At 42.0% G+C, this 22,147-nt stretch overlaps 1 protein-coding gene across 15 annotated transcripts in view; it reads left to right on the forward strand.

Moving 5' to 3' along the window:
- The window catches only part of mast4 (microtubule associated serine/threonine kinase family member 4), a 116,121-nt gene extending 109,882 nt beyond the window's left edge, over positions 1-6,239 (forward strand). For all 15 annotated transcript variants that reach the window (XM_037753773.1, XM_037753780.1, XM_037753774.1 and 12 more), the window contains one exon: positions 38-6,239. In XM_037753773.1, the coding sequence (XP_037609701.1) occupies positions 38-3,549 (3,512 nt within the window). In that variant the 3' untranslated portion in view covers positions 3,550-6,239. The remainder of the gene's footprint in view (positions 1-37) is intronic.
- Positions 6,240-22,147: the final 15,908 nt, after the last annotated feature.

Raw genomic sequence — 22,147 nt, forward strand, 5'->3', positions numbered from 1 at the left:
TTACTGATATCCATTTTTTGTCCTTTTTAACTTCCAGGTGGTAACTCGTCCCAGAGTAGCTCCCCCAGCTCCAGCGCTCCAAACTCCCCCGCAGGCTCAGGCCACATCCGCCCCAGCACCCTCCACGGCCTCGGTCCCAAACTGCCAGGTCAGAGGCTTCGCCAGGGGCGCCGCAAGTCTGCCGGCAGCATTCCCCTTTCTCCTTTGGCTCGCACGCCTTCACCCACGCCCCAGCCGACGTCTCCTCAGCGCTCACCCTCCCCCCTTCTCAGTGGGCATCCTGTCGCCATTTCCAAGACAACCCAAGCCTTCCCAGCCAAGATACATTCCCCGCCCACAATCGTACGCCACATTGTGCGCCCCAAAAGTGCTGAGCCGCCTCGCTCTCCCCTGCTGAAACGTGTCCAATCTGAGGAGAAGCTGTCTCCCTCTTACACAGGAGATAAGAAGCACCTGTGTCCCAGAAAACACAGCCTGGAGGTGACCCAAGAGGAGGTGCAGGATGATGAGCTGAGGCCCGGGGAGCGGGATTACACCGTCTTGCAGAGTGTGGATGAGACGGCCTGCGAGCCGTTGGCGATCAACCGCATACGGCCGGTTGAGCAGGGCTGCTTAAAGAGGCCCGTCGGTCGCAAGATGGGCCGGCAGGAGTCCGTTGAGGAACTCGACAAGGAGAAGCTGAAGTCCAAGATGGTTGCAAAGAGACAGGACTGGTCCGAGAGAAGAGAGTCTCTACAGAAGCAAGACGCCCTGCGTGAATGTGACTCATCATCTCCCTTGTGTGGCGACGACAGGGATGAAGGTTTTCTGCTCCGAGGCCAAAACAAAACCCAGAGCAGCCCAGACTCTGGCCCTCTGGAGGCCAAAGCCGCTAGCACAACCCTCAAAGACGTGCTGTACAAGAAACTTACCACACGCGTCTCTGAGGGCATCGCCGAAACATCTGGCGGCTGCTGCGAAAGTGACGGAGGACTCCGATCGACTCTCTGCTCCAGACAGGGGAAAGACAACATGAAGCCAGACAGGCTGGACTTCAAAGCTCCCAACATCGAGTTCACCAGGAAGAGGCTGTCGTTTGAAGAGCGAGAAGACTGCATGTGTCGGCTGTCCTCCGGCATCCACGAGAACCTACACTTTGGCTCCACCAGGTCTAAAAGCCTCCAGCTGGACACGGCCATGTCCCACGACCACATGAAGGCGGGGTTGGGAAGCGTTCACTCCAGCCCTGAAGGTCTGTCCCCGAAGCTTTTCTCCGGCAGAGGAGAGAGCGCCGTGGAAAAACTCCAGCTCATCTCCTCCGCAGAGTCTCCGCTCCGAAAGACGTCATCTGAATATAAACTGGAAGGACGCCACGTGTCCTCTCTCAAACCCCTGGAGGGCACTCTGGATATCGGTCTGCTCTCGGGGCCCAGAGTCTCCAAAACAGAAACCTGTTTATCCAAGATGGCGGAGAACACAAGCGACAGTGTTTCTTTGAGTCCTCCTATTTGGCTCCAGACCCCTACTGAGAGACAAATAACCATCCCTCATCTGAAAACTACAGACAAGCTGAAGAGCCCCCTGACTTGTTCCTCAAGCCCTGAAGCTGTTGCTTCTCTAAACAGCATAGTCGCCTCCAAAGATCAGCCAAATAATGCAGCCACAGAGGTGAAAGTCAGTACGAGTGGTGAGAAAACGCAGGAGAGACATAGTGAATCATTAAAGGCTCAAACCAGCAGCAAAGTGGAGGCCTCAAGTTTTACTGTTAAACAAGAGAGCAGGGCGGGGATGAAGTCCAGCTCAGCGCTGGCTCATGAACACAGAGGCCCTCGACACAGCTCCCACTTCTCCTCCTGTGGAAAAACACCGTCCATACGGGAAGTCAGCAATGAGGATCAGGAGGATGAAGCGGAGCAGGAGGAAGTCACACCAAGCACTACATCTCAAAATACCGACAAGACAGTAGTCTCTTTGACTTCAGCGAAACTGGAGGCAAACATAAAACCTGTGGAGACTCCAGCTGCAGCTGCCAGGGAACCATTACCTGTGTCGCTGAAGCGAAGCGTAAACTGTGGTTTGGATACAGGTCGGCGTCAGAGCTCAAACATGACCTCCGTTACTGAGGTGACCGTACAGAACAACTCTGCGTCTGTACGCGCTCCAGAGAATGTGCTTTCAAAACCGCCGAACATCTGCTCTTCAAATACAGAACCGCAGGTTTCTGTCACAACATCTGGTTCTGTGCACAAAGATAAAACCTGCAGTGTAAAATCCGAAAGTCAGAACTGCCCTGACAGATCTCTGAGTCAGGACGGCGTACAAGATCACAGATCAGCTGTGAAAGTGGTCGTCGATGCAGGCAGCTCGGGCTCTGAGAAGGAAGCCAACACGTGTGTGGAGCAGAAGAAGAGAGAAGTTTCTACAGCGGTCGCCTCGTTAAATAATGTTACACTGAGCGTGAATAAAAAGGATAAGACTGTTGGTGCAGTAGAGAGTAGCAGCACCATTTCACCAAAGACAAAGAATAAATACAATGAGCAGCTATCAAAAGCACAACACAAACCTTCAGATTCAGAGCTCTGCTCCCCTAAAAAACAAGAAACCATTATCAGTGTGAAAGAAAACGCTGCAAAACAGAAATGTTCATCCTCGGCAACTGCAAATGAAAATGTTTTGATTCCCAAAAGTAAGTGGAGGCCCGACCCACAGCCGGTACCACACGCCGCTGTGAAGACGGAGACAAAAACACTTGAAGTGAAGTCTCCTCCCGTCCCGGTACTCAAGGGCAGTCTAAATTCAAAGCAGAGAGATCTGTCTAAAGAACCTGTGCTATACATTCAAGTAACCCACGACGCTAAATGGAAAGAAGCCTCGTTGCCGTGCAAGCAGGAGGAATCAGTGCAGCCGACACGTTCTCCCACGCTTACTGACATGAAGCAAAGAGAAACCCAGCCCAAAAGCTCTGTAGCAACCTCAGCTCACACAGGAAAAGAAGAAGAAAAGAAGCCAAAATGTCTCCCTCTGAAAACAGCCCCTTCAACTCTAAAGACTTGTGTAGCTCCAACAGCAGTTCTTAAACAAAGTCCTGATGCCAAACATAAAGACCCCTCACCCAAACACCAAGCCCCTCTCGTTAGAAACCAACACGGCTCCAAACCAAAAGAAGCTTCGCCTCAACAGCTGCCGTCAGACCTTCCCTCCCAGCCGGATCCACCGCCGGTGGCGCCTAAACCCGCCGTGAAAAAAGAAACGGCGAGCGGCGGAGCCGTCCCAGGCAGGATCTCCAGCTGCTCTGCACCCCAGGAGAGTGCAGTCAAGGTAGCACCCAAGTCTGAAACACCCAAACCAGACGCTCACAAGGGCCCGGATCCAAGAAGCACCACCCCCGACAAACAGGTGTCCTCCAGCAAGAAGGAGCAGGCCGAGAGGAAGAAGAAGGAGATCGTCCAAGAGGTCACGTCTGCACAGAAAAACACAAAAAGAGACGCGTCCAGAGCCGCCGCCGCCGACAGAGACGCTGGCAGGAAGCAGCAGAAGGAGTCGCCACGTAGCTCTAGTCACAAAAAGTGAAGAAATCCAGAGAATCCAGATGTAATATTAGAACATTGTTTGTGCAAACATCATCATGCCTTCTTTCTGTTGTTTCGTTTGAGGACCGGGAAGCTGTTAGAGAGCTGAGTGTGTGTGTGTAGATGACATCTAGGTGTGAATGTAGGCTATCATGAGCTGATCATTTCTGGTGTTTTAAGTTGAATGTGTGGAAGTTTTCTGCTTGGTGCAACAATCAGTGTGTGAGGGGCAGCAGGAGGAGCCTTATAATTAAAGCTTGTGATGTACTGTAGAGTCAGTGCCATAAAGGATTTTGAATTGCACTCTTACTTCTAGACTCGGAGGACCTGATGTCTTTTAATGCAGTAGACCACACAGTCGTGATTGTTTCTGTCTGGTAGAATCTGATTCTTTTTAGTGGTACACAGAGGGATCGTCCTGTGCTTTTCACCTAAAACTATATCTATCAAATAAAACAGAATCATCTCACGGTTCTATCAATTAGCGAAGGGGCCTTAGAATTATAGGAAATAAAAAAACTTGCCGTTCTTAGCAAGGCGTGGTGTTTATTCACATTCCTCTGACATGTGTACATATATTTTTTGATTTTTATGCAATATGGTGTAAATATGATAACACTGTAAAACTGGGATTCATGGGCTTACATGTTTGTATTATATGTATAGATTTCATTCGTTTGTAATGCTCGATATTAAGAGCATCTGCTCGATAACTCTGTGGTCTGAAGTAAGCTACCGTGACGTGTCCTCTTCTTTGTGACTTTTAACATGTTTTCACATGTTCCTAAATGAACTTGACGAGAGAGGAGGAGAAGGAGCGAGGCGGGCTGTTTCTAAAAAAAATGTAGCATTACATAACAAAAACTGTGAGGGCTGTCAGCATTTCCCAAGAATGTCTTTATGATGTGTTTGCTGGCTGACGACGGTCAAAAGGGTGTAAAAATATGAAATGTTGTGTTCGATTGAGATGAACCAGATGTTCTGTTTGTCAATAGTTCCTGCAGTAGGTGTCTGAAGGCATTCAGGGCATCATCTCCCGTTATGTCCACGTCTGTGCACAGTGATATTAACATCAATCACGTGAGGTTACAAGTACACAGAAAAACTGCAATGTCAGGGTTACGATTTGGGTCTCGGTGTTGTTCAAGTCATGTTGTGAGTGTTTCGATGTTTCAAAGGACTCTTCATAAAGAGCAGCAGCCGGCTTAAAGCTTCACCTGGGGAACGATTTTAGACGAGGAATCCCGATTATTTGCATAGTTTCTGTCCATAACATGCATTTGATGTTAAATATGTGGTACTATACGTATAGGCTGTCATATATCTGCATTCACTTTCTGCAATTTACTGACAAACACGTGTTTCTATAACTGTAGATGCCTTTAAATAAAACCAGAGAGACACTGTTTGTCTTGACATATACTCTGATGTCGACGTGTCAAACACGACACAGAATATCTATAATAAAGGCATCCGAGAATGAAACACGTGAGATTTTAATGTTAAAAAAAGAATCTGATGTTTACTTTGCATTAGATATTGTTAATGTATCGCTATAATATAATGTGAGAGAACAAATGCACCTTAATGTTTGCTAATATTCAGTTCAGAAGGTGAGAAGAGGAGTGACATTAGAACTGAAATGGTTCATGAATCCCCCCCTCTCATCCTGACTAAATCAATCACTGACTTTTATTTGAACAAATTGAACGTGACCCCCCCCCCATACTTTGTTTTCCCCGTGACGACTAAAGCACATTCAATGTTTGTTTACAAAGCATCATGGATGTATATTTTGTATATTGTTGATTTGCCAAATCTATGTTGTGTGTCGGAGATAATGTTGTTTCTAGTAGTGTGAGACTTTGCTCCCGCCCCCCCCCACGATGTTTAATAAGAACATCTGTTTGTGCTGTAAATCAACGTCTTTTCACACGTCAGGTTCTTCTTTCTCTGCTTGTCTTTTTCTTTTCCTCCTCCGTGCTAAACTAGTATTAGATGAACTTGCTTACGATGGTTTGTCTTTTAGAATATGTGCAATAAAAAGTGTTTTGAGTTTTGTATTTTGCCCAAGGAAAGCTCTATGGATGTCATAGATGTTGTATATTAAAACAGATATTTATACTTCTAATGTTGCGTAATACTGAAAATAAAATGGAATTATAAATTAATATTTTCAGTCCTCTTTTGATACATGGTCCGCATAATTAACAGATTGAATTGTTGAATTACACAAAGATCAATGGTGACACTTAAATGTTCTGAATAATGACATAATATCCTAAGAAGTTTCCTGAAATAATGAAATCATTTGGTACTAATTATACGCAAAATTAGTACCAACTAAACTAATTAGAAGGTGATCAATTGGTACACTAACAAATAGTCTTTAAGTCAGTGCACAAGTCAGATAAACATGCAAAGAAGGAAAAATTGTCTAATAGCAAGAATACTGTTCAGCATATAGGGACATTAACATTTCTGATAATAACTGAGTAGAAAATTCAACATAATTATTTATTTATCTTAAATGTATTTACTTGGGTTTAAATGAAGCAGTTTGGTCATGTAACTTCCTATTTTGCATCAAATACACCAATATTTTCAGGAAACTTCTCAGGAAAGTATTCGGAAATGACATACCTGTAATATTGTGTCACCCAGAGACTTAATTAAAGAGGACCTATTATGCTTTTGATCTTTTTCCCTTTCCTAAGTGTGTTATAAAGTTTTTTTGTGCATGTTAAATAGCTGCAATGTTACAAAGTCCAGACCAAAGGGAGTAACTCTCCCCCACAGAAACACTGATCCTCAACTGTCTGAAACGCCTCGCTTCAAGTCCCGCCTTTTATTCTGTAACGTGGTGATGTCACCAAGTAACACATTTGTGTAATACCTGCCTATAGCGGCTAGTTTGGCATGCGCTCAAACAAAGCTAGTTAGAGCGGAGCTGGAGTGGAGTCTGAAGAGTTTGGTTTGGTTGACCAATCACAACAGAGTGGGCCAGCTGACCAATCGGAGCAGACTGGGCTTTTCAGGAGCGAAAGTGTTTTTTGAACATTTAAAGCATGAAAACATGTTCTAGTAGAAATCCTAAATACATCATACCTGAGAATGAGCAGGATAGGTCCTCTTTAATATCAAGTTCATTGTCTCAAAGCTTCAGCACCACCACAGACTTTAGATGGAAGGTCTGATTGGAAGATCCAGAGGGATCCAGAGGGCCAATAGATTCATTATCTGCAAACAGCAGCTAACCTTATCTTAAAGGTCCCATATTGTAAAAAGGGAGATTTTCAGGTCTTTTACATCATAAAGCAGGTTTAAGTGCTTTATAAATACTGTCAAACTATCAAAATGCTCAATATACGGAGAAATACACCCAGACCCTATTCAGAAATTACGCGTTTGAAACAAGTCGTTAGGATTTCTGTCCATTTGTGATGTCACAAATATGCAATATTTACACGGTTTGTTTTAAACGTAAACATTCTAAATGTGTCCCAGTTTATTTCCTGTTGCAGTGTATGTAAATAGCATCAGCTGACAGGAAGTAAACATGGACCCAAACTGTTGCCTTGCAACGCAATTCCGTTGCAATTCCATTGAAATGCACTAAAACGGAGCGTTTCAGACAGAGGGTGAATACAGGTATATTCAGGCAGACAGGATGAGGAAAATAAAGTGTTTTTTGAACATTACAGCATGTAAACATGTTCTAGTAGAAACACAAAATACAAGAATGATCCTGAAAATTAGCATAATATGGGACCTTTAAAGATATGTTCATATATCCCATTTGTTTGCACCTGTGGAAGTAAAATACAAAAAGAGCTATCTTGTCTTCAAAATGGGATTTCTACCAAACTGTGATGGTGCAGTGTAATACCAACAGGGGGCGGTATCCTTCCATCTGTGTGCTGCTCAAATAGCTCCTCTGTTATACAACATCTCTTCAGTAGAGATACAGAGAACCAATGTGGTGTAGTGTACGGACTGATAAAGCTCTATACAGATTCTGCATTTATACAAACATTAATCTGCATTACAGTGGTGTATTTCAAAGTAAAACTGCTTGTCAGTTTTGATATCAGCATTAATATTTCATCATCAACTATTGTCTATGTAAAGATATAAAGGAGTAATTATTATTGTACAGATATAGAGGAGTAATTATTATTATAAAGATATAGAGGAGTAATTAGTATTATACAGATATAGAGGAGTAATTATTATTATAACGATATGGAGTAATAATTATTATAAAGATATAGAGGAGTAATTATTATAAAGATATAGAGTAATTATTATTATAAAGATATAGAGTAATTATTTTTATAAAGATATAGAGGAGTAATGTCTACCTGAGCAGAGGATGAAGTCTCTCTCTCTCTGCGTGTGTTGCAATCAGGGCTACTCAAGGCTTTGTTGACATAGCTGGGTCAGCAGTGCATGCCTTTTAGTGCATGTTTGTGCACGTGAGCGTGCGGACGGGCGGAGAAAATGGAGAACTCTGAGGAACTTTGAGGACGTGGTTTTGCCGCGAGGAGAAATCCGCACGTATGGTATAAAAGATCCAAACATTTCATCGTCAGGATTCTGCGTCAGCTCGTGTCCATGCGAACGTCCTTGCGGAAGGTATAATGGAGGCGTCAGACGTCGCCATGTTGAGAGCCGTACAGAGGCAATAGAAATGCTCCCAGTCTTGCATTTATCACCTTGATTGATCCAGATGGATCATCGTCAACACAGACTGTTACTAAGCAAACATATGAAATAGATGAATTATTGTTGAGGATTAACGAGGGAGCAACGAAAGAACATTGTGGTGACCGTTTTATTATCATCGCAGCTGTCATATGTTAATAATGTAATGATAATAATGATAACCATGCTCCTCTATGTATCTCACATTGGTTACAAAGAAGTAGATCCTCTCAGTACAAACCATCACCCCCCCCCATCCCTGTTCCCTTTGGTGTCACCTTTCATTAGTGTGAGTCTGCTGTGGATCCTGGTCTCACTCCCCCACCATTCACTTTCTTTAATTTCACTTAATAAATAAAACAAATAGTGTGTTATGGCAGAGATAATGAATGATGATTGTGAGGGTAATTAAATGTATCTTCATCGTCCATCTGGCTGCTTCCAGAGCGTGGAGGCCGGCTAGGTTCTAATCCGTTTTAGAAAGACTGATCGATGCTAATGATGTGACCAACTGTGTGCATTGTTATCAATAGGCTGTGTGCATACTGTATGTGTGCACACGGACACGTGCACGTTGTAGAGAGAAACCAAACTAAGGGTCTACAGCTAATGTTTACCATGTTCATCATCTCAGTTTAGCGTGTTAGCATGCTAACATTTGCTAATTAGCATTAAACAAAGTCCAGCCTCAGCTGGGATGTTAATGAGTCCTGCAGGTAGTTTTTGGTTGTTGGACAAATTCATATTTTGAATTGATGGTGGTGCTGGATGCAAAGTTAAAAGATGACTTTACATATGTAAGGCAGTAGCCTAAATCGGCTACCAGGTGTCGCTGGTGTGCTGTCAATTCCCATCCACAATTGAGCAATTATCCATGTATGTCCCTTACAGGACACCGTAGTTCTGAAATGTAGTTACGTGTAGGATGCCATTTTTTCTTGTTCACTTTGCTTTCACTACTTCGCAAGGTTAGCATGGCGGCCCGCATCATCGTAAAATATATTCATTAAAAACACCCTTCCTGTTAATCTGTTCAACTAAAGTGATAATCAAGATGTTGACTTTCACTTTGAGTTGGAAAAGTGAGAAGATATGTTTAGTATGTAAATAGTGGCCGTAATGTTGGCTTGTTACTGTGTACGAGCAGAGCATCCTCTCATGGAGGAGAATATAGTGTGGCTGGAGAATTAGCCTGTTCACTTATTGTCTGCTATCTGTCTTGTGTTCCTGGTCTCAACCACAATCCAGAACTCCTGTGCCCGGTGTTTCCTTTTCTCTGCACCACACCCCATCACACATTATGAAACACAGAACGCAGAGTCCCAGCGTGTGCAGAGAGGCTCCAGCACGTGGGTTACACATCCAGATAAGAATGTACATACATGACAATCTTTGAAATCTTTTACAGAAGATTGTCGAGATATTTCAGTGAATAAGTGAAAACTGTGACCTGCTGGTGACGCTAGATGAAAGGTCATGTGAGCACTGAAGTCACTAGGGTTCATCCTCTGAAAACCATGAATGTCTGTATTTAAGATGTATCCTCTGGGTACCATGAATGTCTGCACCCAATTTCATGGCAATCCATCCAATAGTTGTCATTTCAATAAAAGTAAAAATGCCGACCACACAGTGATGCTGGTGCAACCCGTTCTCACTCCCAACTCACGTGAGCAGTTGCACAGGGCCGGCTCTAGCCCTTTTGGTGCCCTTGTCGGAGGTCAAGATCATCAGGAAGTCTTGACATCTGTCTGTCTAGGGATCTTACATCCTGACCCGCACTCGTACTCGGGCTGTTGTAATGTGCACGGCATGGTAATGCATGTAATGAGCATTTATTGACTCGCCATCCCTGGTCCGTCCAAAAACAACACAAGAGGGGTACCCCGTGCGTGGGTTTCCGATGCCGAGGGGCGCTGACCAAGCGGCGGTATTTGACGAGTTAGGAGTGAAAATCTGTTGCCTAGAGGGACCAGTCAGCAGGCTTCTACCTCTGGGGACCATGAACATCGTGGTAATGTGATACTGTATTCAATTCTGAACCAACAATGATGACAGTATGTACTGTAGCTGTGTTAAAGTCTCTTCCTGTTGCATGTGCCTTTAAGGAGTTTGTGGTTATTTAGACGACAGGAGAGAAAAGTGAATAAAAGTTTAAAAAAGTAAATAAATAAAGAAGTAGAGACGTTAAAAACTGTGCGTGGTTGTGGGAAGATTGCTTGTTCCTGTAGACACACAGAGAGATAAATCCACTCTGGCCTGTATCAACTCTTGTTGCTGGAATTTGTTCAAGTACATTCTGTGACTTGGTGAGACGCCAGAACTCCAGCCCAGCTCTCATATCTCATGTTGCAACTAATAGCTTCTGGCCGAGCTTTAGTCCTCAGCCGCGGGCCCATCGCGCTCACAGGGAGAGGCCAGCTTATTGTGTAGGAGAGGGTTCAGTCCAGTGTTAGAAATGTTCCAATCTACTCCTGAGGCTTTCTGTTTTTCACTTTCTGTGTTTTTACTTCTTTTCTGCAAGACTTTTTTTTGTGCACCAATATTATTCCACTTACATGTAGTTGTAGTTAAAGTATCACATGTAGTTCTAGTTCAAGTATTACATGTAGTTGTAGTTAAAGTATCACATGTAGTTCTAGTTCAAGTATTACATGTAGTTGTAGTTCAAGTATTACATGTAGTTGTAGTTCAAGTATTACATGTAGTTGTAGTTAAAGTATTCCAGCTGCTTCATTCAGTGGGAGAGAGAGAAAACATCCTGGATGATTATGCAACTGTTCAAACCGTCATGTATGTCCTGTAACCAGCCCGTCGGTCATGTAACACATTTGTTGTTGTGACATGTTTCTCTGTGTTGACTGTGAGGTCCTTTCTGCAAAGTCATACAAATGATGCAACATAAACACAAGTACAAGTGTGTGTGTGGGGGGGCGGTTGGTTGAGTGTGGGCGAGTGAAAGTACACAATGTGGAAAGTGTGAACAGCCTGGAATACCAATAACAGAATATATTTTCAGAATTCATGGAACTGCTGGTGTCACAACAATAAAATAAATAAACACTAGATTATAAGTGAATGTCAGTTTTGAAATAGATTGTCGGACTTGAAAAGCTTCTTTAGAGACTCCTTGTGTGGCAGAAACACAAAGAGCACGTTGACTGTATAGTTCCAGTGAAATGAGAGGAGGATGATGATGATGATGATGATTATAATGTATGACTGCATGATATTGTGGTTTTTGTGTAATGCTGCTAAATGGTGGGTGTGCTAACTAACTCTGTAGAATGGTGCTGGCTCATCAAAGTTTATATGCTTAGTGAATACGCTTGTGTCACTAGTTTAGTTGTATTATTATATGATGACTTCATTTTAGTGTCTAAACAGTTTGTTTTTTTAGGTGTGGACTCAAGGAGCTGCAGGTAAGAAGGAACACGTGCACTGTAAAACCCATAACTTCTATTTTTTGGCCTAAAAAGGTATTTGAAGTTGGTAAAACTTTAAAAGGACTGTTTTTAACTTCTTACACATATAAATCAATCCTGGATCGGTGTCCCATGCGCGCACGCATGTTGCTACACTGTTCAGACTCAGACTCCAACACAAACTACACGGAAGCACCAAAACCTCTTGGTTGTATCTAGTGAAGCCCGTCTGTTAAACAGTGTTGGCTGCGGTCGGAGGACGCGGGGGAGACCGTAGCTTTGGTCACTAGGACCGGAGTCTCGGCTGTACTCTGCTCCTCTGCCTGCTTGCCTTCACTCACACATGGCGCTCGTTCTCGCTCTTTCGCTCTACTCTCACGTGCATGTGCGCACACTAAACACTGCAGAAGAGTTAGTAGCTCTGAGAATATCTAGTGAATGAACAGTGGACGTTTGTGCAGAAATAACTGCTGCAGCTCCTCCAGACCAACAGAGGTTTCCCGTGTCTTGTGAAGTGACGGGGCTCCGCAGAGAGAAACATTATCGTCTACGGCCAAAACTCCAGTGTCTCCCCTGTTCCCTCCGGCCGCGGTCGGGAGGCTGAGGCAGGAAAAGCCAACACTAGGATCAGCATTGATTCATGGAGAGACCTTCGTCTGGTCAGCTAACATTACTGCCAAGCAGCTGAAATATAGAGTGATATTGTGGTTTTAGATGACGTGTGTCGCCTCAGTGTTTTGAGCGATGCTCGTTCATGTCTATGTAGAGCGAGCACAAGCGAGAGCAACAGGACGCTGACTTTCGTTGACTTAACGGCCACAGGTGTCGCTGTTAACAACACATTTCTGATTCTTACATAGAGTCCCTTTAAAATCCCCCATCAATATTATGTTAGGAGAGAGTGAGCAAAGATGGGTAAGAAAAGCAGTAAATTAATTTATAAAATCCTTATTGGGCTTCGGTGGACGATAGACAGTGGCAGCTCCAGTAGGGGGGGCCCATTCAGTTGTAAGGCAATGGATTCAAATGAGACGTGAACTGGCACAGAAACAGGCGAGACTTTCCACTTCTCGCAATAGATTATCGCAAGACCTCCCCCTCTGCCAGAGGCACGGGGTTGACTGATGTAAACGAACCCAGGAGGAGTAGATTCATTCAGTCGTGAAAAGTCAATATGTTTTCGCCACGTTTCAGTCGAACACAAGAAATCAAACTTCCGATCGATCAGGAGAAAGAGAGGACCCTCGCTCGTAAGAGAGCGGATATTGAATAATCTGAAGCTGACATCGTTGTGATCGTGTTTGACGCTGGCGTCAACCGACCTGGCTTGGCTGAGTAAGACACTGTGGTCAACTTTCCGTCGGGAGGTTCTTGGGGGTTTGACGAGTTGAAGACCATGGAATGTAAAAATGAATTATTCTTGCATTATTCTTGCCTGTCACAACATCACAAATGTACAGAAATCCTAACGGCTTGTTTCACATGCACAGTTTCTGAATACGGACTGTGTGTATTTCTCTATGGATTGAGTGTTTTGATACTTTAACAGTATTTATATATCACTTAAACCTGCTTTATAATATAAAAGACATGAAAATCTCCCTTTTTACAATATGGGACCTTTAAAGTACAAAAAGTAAAAGTATTCATTGTGCAGTAAAATGTTCCCTGTCAGTATTTTACTATTTTATATGATGTTTGTGGATTAATATTACTGCTACATTAATGTGTATGTTGCATTTCATTGCTGTAGATATTTAAGGTTGTGCTAATTTGAACACCTTTATAATATACTGTTGGCTAGTTTCATCTACAGCAATGCATCGTATTCTATAAGATCATCATGTGATCTTTGTGACGATGCATTGTCCAGCTGATCCAAGAGGGTTTTTGAATAGTTTATTTAGCATAAGCTTTTCTCTACACATAAAGAAACCCTTCATCCTTCAGTTAATCATTATTCATTATTATTTATTAACAAACAAACAAAACAACATTCAAAATCGATTCTTTTAGTTTTCACGGGACAGGAAACTGTAATCTGTAAAGGACACAAATAAATAAAATAAAAAGTATAAAGTTGCATAAATTAGAAATACTCAAGTAAAGTACAAGTACCTTGAATTTGTACTTAAGTGATTAGTAATTAGTTACTTTACTAAAATACATGTAAGCTAACACCAAAGTGCCTCTCTGTGTGAGCTCATTATGCAGCTGAATGCTTCTCCCTCTGCTGTTATATTTACAGGTACCTGTGGAGGGGGTGAGGAGAGGGAGAGGTCAGAAGGTGGCCGAGGATGAGAGACAGTGGTTTAAAAAAGATATGAAAGAGGATGAAGAGGAGGATGAGGATGGGGGAGGAGAAGATCCCTCAGTCAGACACAGGTCAAGGGTCTGGGCTCAGGAGAGTGACTCAACCCCGGTGTGGTCCCACACCGAGGGCATTAATGAGCGTCTGAGAGGGATTTAAGCTCCAGGGCTTAACACAGATCGGGCTCTGAGGAGAACCGGACTGGAGTCTGAGCCACCGTTATAGAGGTCGTGGAACATGCTGGGAGAGACGCATTGAGATTGTCTCAGATGAAAGCAGTACTACCTGAGAGACTAATAGTAGGACAGACTTCTCTAACTCACTGGAGAGGTTGAGTCCTCCCATCTGACACCTAAAGTGATGCTCTCAAGCACCACATTTTACTGTTGGTTAGTAATGTTTCAGTTCATGTTTTTTACATTAAAGGGACTGTTTGTAACTTCTTACACGTATAAATCATTGCAGGTCGGTGTCTCATGTGCGCTCGCGTGTGGCTACGCTGTTCAGGCTCAGACTCCAACACAAACTACACGGAAGCACCAAAACCTCTTGGTTGTATCTAGTGAAGCCCGTCTGTTAAACAGTGTTGGCCGCGGTCGGAGGACGCGGGGGAGACCGTAGCTTTGGTCTCCAGGGCCGGAGTCTCTGCTGTCCTCTGCTCCTCTGTCTGCCTTCACTCACACACCCCGCTCGTTCTCGCTCTTTCGCTCCACTCTCACGTGCATGCGCGCACACTCCACACTGCAGAAGAGTTAGTTTAGCTCTGAGAATATCTAGTGAATGTACAGTGGACGTTTGTGCAGAAATAACTGCTGCAGCTCCTCCAGACCAACAGAGGTTTCCCGTGCCTTGTGAAGTGACGGGGCTCCACAGAGAGAAACGTTATCATCTCCGACCAAAACTCCGGTGTCTCCCCTGTTCCCTCCGGCCGCGGTCGGTAGGCTGAAGCAGGAAAATCCAACACTTGGATCAGCATTGATTCATGGAGAGACCTTCGTCTGGTCAGCTAACATTACTGCCAAGCAGCTGAAATATAGAGTGATATTGTGCTTTTAGCTGACGTGTGTCACCTCACAGTTTTGAGCGATGCTCGTTCATGTCTATGTAGAGCGAGCACAAGTGTGAGCAACAGGACGCTGACTTTCGTTGACTTAACGGCCACAGGTGTCGCTGTTAACAAGACATTTCTGATTCTAACAAAGAGTCCCTTTAAACTATACTAAAATCATCATATACATACGGGTACCTACATGAGATCTGTCCTCTGTATTTAACCCATCATGGGAGCAGTGGGCTGCTCTTTAGCATCCAGGGAGCAACTTGGGGTTCAGAACCGCCAACCTCGTGGTTAAAAGACGACCACTCCTGCCTGGAGCCACAGCCACCCGCTTAACATAAGTAAGTCAAATTTTGAGGGAGTCTATTTGTACTTAACTTGATCTCTATTTTATGCTACATTTCAGAGGGCAATATTCTACTTTTTTATCGCATTAAATTTATATGACATCTTTAGTTAGTAAGAATTTATCAGTTAAGGTTGATGAAATGTCTTTCCAACAATATCATCCTAAATGTTTCAAATTACTCCCAATAACAAAGAAGCAAATATGTCCCCATCCAGAAAAATATCAAAGGCACAGAGATTATTGTCCAACATTAAAATGAGGTCTTCCCTTACATGTAAAGCATTTGAAAATTAATAAAAAAAAACTAACAACAACAATAATAATAATAAGAGAAAAAATTATAAAAAGGGGTTCTCTGTTTTTCAGAAGGGTTCCCATATTGTTATATTCATGTCATACTTTCATTATTTGTACATTTTGTCTAACTCAGACATAATTTGCATGGAACAAAACAGTCAAGTTCAAGGGTTGTCTAATAATTGATCTTACTTTTGATAGTTTAATTACATTTTGCTTATAATACCTCTGTAATTTCAGGACTTTTACTTGTAATTTAGTAAACTTAGCCTACATTATGGTATTGCTAATTTTTACTTTACAAAAACCTCAGAATATACAGTGAATAGAGATTCATTGTCATTCACAACATGAATTATTATTATTAAGATTATTTTCTGTTGGAAGTGCACAATCCAAACAAACACTGTCTCTGTTGTCATGTGACTGTGGTGGGTGGGTTTCAATTCTGTCACGCATCGCTGCGACCGCCCTGCTCAAACAGTAACTGAAACTAGACTTTGAACTGACTGTTTGTACACGCTCATATTAAACATCTAAAGACGACAATATTACTGAACTGTTTCAATCCAAAGTCAGCAAAGGGACAGAAAAATAGTTTGCCAACTTTCCAAAACTTCTCAGTGCCCTTAAAAACAGACAGTTAAAAGGTAAAAAAAGAGAAAAGAAACTTCCAGCTTCCTAACGGACCTGAGCTGCTGTGTGAAGGGGAAAAAGCCCAAATGAGCGTTATGTAAACACATTCCGTGCACGCAACAGCCCAAACAGCCACAGCTGGCTGAATCTGCGTAAGAGGCCCTGGCACAGACTCCGTGTATGCCATCCGGGTTTGTAGATCACTGGAAATCTGCTTTGGTTCAGTCCTGGTTCACGGGCCCCGGCTGCATGGTACTGCAACGGATGGATTAACATAAGTGCAGGATTGAGGTTGTCCCAGATAACTAGAGAATCAAAAGAGACGTTTTGTCCCAAATGATTTCCAAAAGCATTCATGAAACTTTTCAGGGGTTGTCTAAAGGTTATGTGCTGGATTGTAATATGATCCACATTAAGTCTCATTTTTTTTTCTGTTGAAACGAGAACACAACTGATGCCATAAAGTAGGCACAAAGAGTGGTGCAGGAATGAAATGAGTTCGCATTTTAGCTCCTCCGGTTCCCCTCGTCTCAACGGTTTTATTGAATGGGTTTTTAGTTAGATGTCTGAAATAAGGTCTGTGGTTAAAACAAGCCGAAGAGATTTTATTGTTTTGTTCTACGACATAAAATACATAAAAAAATACCCCACTCGGGAATTTTTAACCGTTTACGTGTATTCAAAAAGGCGGTTGCTAACAAAGTGGCTAAATGGGGCTATACTAAATGTCATCACGCCGAACACTAGTCCGCCTTCAGCTTAGCGCTGGTGATGTGAAGTCATTTGTTTATAGCCTAACGTTAGCTTTTTACTTCTGGTACAACGTCTGTAAGTATCATAAACTTGTGTTTATTTTCTGCAATAATCCAAAACCCAATGGAAAAATCCCATTGGCTTTATGTGGAGGAGTATTTCATTTAAAGCAGTATGTCTCTATTAAGGTCAGGGCGACTGTGCTGTTTGTAAAAGGATGGTGTATTAGTTTGGGTACTTCTATAGTCAAAACAGAGATAAAAAAGTTATTTTTGATTGTGTTTTCTCTAGAACCAAGTGGGAGTGTATTTCTTACTAAAGGAACCCTATGGAATTTTTTGTGTTTTTTTTGTGTTGTAACAGCACACATGTGGTCGCTGAGGTGACATGAAAATTTCTGTTGTACTGGAAGCTTCCTCTTTAATCAGAATGATGTTTTGGTGTCTTTTGTGCAATCTCACAGCTATTAACTGAGAAGGGATTGTCTTACTGTCAACATTATAATGTTGTAATCTCAGTGACTGAGCAACTTTCACAGGAATGAACGGGGCCCCACCTGCAACGCTGTATCCAGTTCTCTTAAAGGGACTGTTTGTAAGAACCAGAAATTTCTTGTTAACAGCGTTAAGTCAACGAAAGTCAGCGTCCTGTTGCTCGCGATTTCGTCGCTCTACATAGACATGAACAAGCATCGCTCAAAACAGTGAGGCGACACACGTCAGCTAAAACCACAATATCACTCTATATTTCAGCTGCTTGGCAGTAATGTTAGCTGACCAGACGAAGGTATCTCCATGAACATGATTTAGATCTGATCCTAGCATTGGCTTTTCCTGCCTCAGTGGGGCTCTGCAGCGTGTCTCCCTGTTCTCTCCGCCCGCAGCCGGAGAGAACAGGGAGACACCGGCACCCGGTCGGTAACGAGAAGACAACGTAACTCGTTACAGAGCTCAGTCACTTCACAAGACACGGGAAACCTCTGTTGGTCTGGAGGAGCTGCAGCATTTATTTCTGCCCAAAAGTCCACTGTACATTCACTAGATATTCTCAGAGCTAAACTAACTCTTCTGCGGTGTGTAGTGAGTGCGCGTTCACGTCTAGAGGTGGAGCGAGCTGAGCGAGAACGCGCGCGCTGTGTGGGGGAAGGCGAGCAGGCAGAGGAGGAAAGGCAGCGAATACACGCAAACGCGCATGACCTCTGACCTCCAGATATGTGAATGAAAATGGGTTCTATGGGTACCCACGAGTCTCCCCTTTACAGACATGCCCACTTAAATATATATTACATATTCACATGCAGTTTGGGGCAAGTCATAGTCAAGTCATCACACTGACAGCTGTTGTTGTCTGTTGGGCTGCAGTTTACCATGTTCTGATTTGAGCATATTGTTTTATGCTAAATGCAGTACCTGTGAGGGTTTCTGGACAATATTTGTCATTGCTAATTGATTTCCAATAATAAATATATTTATAATTAATAAATAAATACTAAATAAAAGCAAGAACGGCGTTATTGCACGCAAAATGACTTACAAATTGGCGTCACTTGGTGAGACCAGACTGGTTCACCATATGATTTGTCAACGTTGTGTTCACCGCTTGTTTCTGTTGCTCCAATTTGGCCACAAAAATCTGTTATTGCAAAACCCAGTGTCTTTCAGTTAGAAAGACTAAAGGTAAACTCCACAGAGTACATGCTTGTTTTACAGCAGCATCTACTGTGTATGCTAATGTATGCTGGTTGCTGGAGGGAGTAAATACATACTGCTTTACATATGAATAAGAGAATTCAGCGTGATGGGGAAATAAGTGCTAATGTACCAGAAGCACTTACCTTGGCATGAATATGAGGGAAGGTCATGCACTAACAAGTACAGCCAGGCACTGATTAGTGGGTAATGTACTTACTTCAGTAAGTGGAGTAAAGCGCTCCGCTGTATAATTGGAATAGACTGGATTTGCCTGACTTGGTCTGCCAGCATGGCACCGCATTACCAGTCCCAGGAACACGTAGCTTACAGCTGCTCGTTGCATCAACACAACAATGAGCTACTGTTGAGCAGAAACCTGTGGGAAAATACAGCAAACGGAACACCTTTATGTGATTTACGGTCACATTTGTGTTGAGCAGGTGTTTGCGTTTGTTATTGTGGTGTAACTGCACGATTTGTGCAGTTTTCAACCCAACCTGTAGGAGGTCTGGTTGTGTTGGATAAAGTAGGTTGTTGATTCCAATTCCAAGAATGGCATGTTTAAAACCTCTATAGAGATATTGAGACAGTTGACGTGGCTTCTTCTATTTTTGTCTTTTAGATCTTGGAATATGTTTTGGTGGTGGTGGAAGAAGTATTCTGATCCTTTGCTTAAATAAAAGTAGCCATATACAATGCAAAAATACTCCTAAAATTCCTGCATTCAAGATTTTACTTAACTAAAAGTATTAGCTGCAAAATGTACTTAATCAGAATCAGAGTCACGTTTATATGGAATTTGACTGTGATTTTTATGCAGCTCTGTCAATGTACTTACACAGAATAAAAGAATACAATTATAAAAATAAAAACAAAATAAAATGTCTATATACAAGTCAAGTGTTCGGAAGTTGTAACAATACAAATAGTGGACAGAAAGAAAATACTACATGGATATACATGGACTGGATGATTATGTACAGTATGTACATGTGGAGATATCTATACTGTATATACAGTGAGTAAGATTCATATTATGTACATATTATAATATGTACATAAAGTTGAAGGTGATATGTACATATTAAAAAAAAAAGTGCATTAAAGACTCCATGTGCATTAAAGTGTCCAATTAATTAAAATTACTCATTATAATAAAAAGAATCTTTAAAAAAAGTATTGCCTGATTGGATTGAATACTATTTTATAAGGTCATCAAATGTTTTGTATGCAAAATCTTAATCTGCAAAGTACTTAGTACAAGAAATGGAAATGCTAAGTAAAAAACTCCAAACTGTAGTTATAGACAATGATAGGTTATTTATACTGTACTTATATATACTATACTGTTTCAGACACAAAAGCAATTCAAAGTGTTTTACATAAAGCATAAAAAGCATAAACATACAAAACAAATAAAACAGAAAATAAGACAATTTATCAAAGAAAGAATATAAATAAATATTGTACTTAGAGTAATGGAGTACTTTCCACCACTGGATAGATCTTGTAAAATATACAGCATTGTATGCCATGGTATATTTTACATGCAGGTCACACTGTCACTGTGTGTCAGAGATTATTCTGAATTAATATGGCGTTCTGTCTGTATACCGATATTGAGTCCAAACTGAGGTAATTCTTTAAAGCGAAAGTAGACAAATCTGCTGTTGGCAGATTTCTCAGTGGCGACAGACTGCTGTAGTCAAGCTGCAGATGTTCACAGATTATAGGCTTGTGCAATAATCAGCTTGGTGGAGACGTGTACACTCTCTCATTACAAGTGGCCCAGTGTAACAGACAGAGATGCGAAGATCGTTGTCCTTATTCTTTGGAAAGTGTACAAGGGCAAGTTTGTTATTTAAACTCGAGTGAGAATGTAAGTGAATTAGAGGAATATAAGTGTAAACACACAGATAAAAGCAAACATGTACCATTTCAAATGGATCATTTAGACACATTTCATGCTTGTAGAATCAAAAGCAAGCTGGTCACAAGTGAGAGGCAGACCAATTGTATTTCACAAAGAGCTACTTGATTCAGTCGAAAAGACCGACGGGAACCTCCTCTAAAATAAGGACTCTACAGGCCACCTCTGGTGCCACATATTGGAAGCGGTTGGTGCTTGTTGGGGATCAATAGCTCAATAATTCAGCTGGGCACAACCTGAAAAAGCAATATTGGACCATGACAGCCAATTAGACTGTTGTCAGGCTATTAAATATACATAATCAGTCACTATAAGCCACATAGATGTGGGTCAGTAGGGTTCTACTACACCCACTAGTAGGTTTTATCATCTATTCACATGATAGATCACCGAAAGAAGGTATAAAAGAACATGACAGCGACCTCTAGGGTTTTCACCCAGGAGAACCTTAAGAAGTTGTAGTTTTGTTGACTAAACCTAAAGAAGTTGTAGTTTTTTTGTCTAAATCTAAAGAAGTTGTAGTTGTGTTGCCTAAACCTAAAGAAGTAGTAGCTTTGTTGCCTAAATCTAAAGAAGTTATTGTTTTGTTGCCTAAACCTAAAGAAGTTGTAGTTTTGTTGTCTAGACCTAAAGAAGTTGTAGTTGTGTTGCCTAAACCTAAAGAAGTTGTAGTTTTACTGCCTAAATCTGAAGAAGTTGTTGTTTTGTTGTCTAATCCTAAAGACGTTGTAGCTTTGTTGCCTAAACCTAAAGAAGTTGTAATTTTGTTGCCTAAACCTAAGAAGTTGTAGCTTTGTTGCCTAAATCTGAAGAAGTTGTTGTTTTGTTGTCTAATCCTAAAGAAGTTGTAGTTTTGTTGCCTAAACCTAAAGAAGTTGTAGTTGTGTTGCCTAAACCCAAAGAAATTGTAGTTGTATTGCCTAAACCTAAAGAAGTTGTAGTTTCGTTGCCTAAATCTAAAGACGTTGTAGTTTCGTTGCCTAAACCTAAAGACGTTGTAGTTTCGTTGCCTAAACCTAAACAAGTTGTAGTTTTGTTGCCTAAACCTAAATAATCCTTTTGTTTGTGTTCAAAACGTAATGTTTCATTCAGTTTTACATGTTAGAACGTGTTGCTTTTAAGTTTCACTTTTACAACGTAGTAGGCGTAGTAGGGCCCTACTGACCCACATCTATGGTGTTTATAGTGACTGATAATGCCTATTTAATGGCTTGACAACAGATGAATCAGGTGCAGCATGAGGTGCAGGCTCAGGTTTTTGCAAGGCCAAAGGAGACAGGTGCAGCACACCATGCCATTGAAAACTACCATAACTCAACAAAAACTCAGTGCAGATTGTATGATACTGTAAAACACTCCCCCTAAAAGTGAAGTTTTACAATCCCACAAGGGGACTATTACTACCAATAGCTGGTGAATTGCTGACTGCGCATAATGAAATTA

The sequence above is a fragment of the Sebastes umbrosus genome, chromosome 19, assembly GCF_015220745.1.
Source record: "Sebastes umbrosus isolate fSebUmb1 chromosome 19, fSebUmb1.pri, whole genome shotgun sequence".
NCBI lineage: Eukaryota > Metazoa > Chordata > Actinopteri > Perciformes > Sebastidae > Sebastes > Sebastes umbrosus.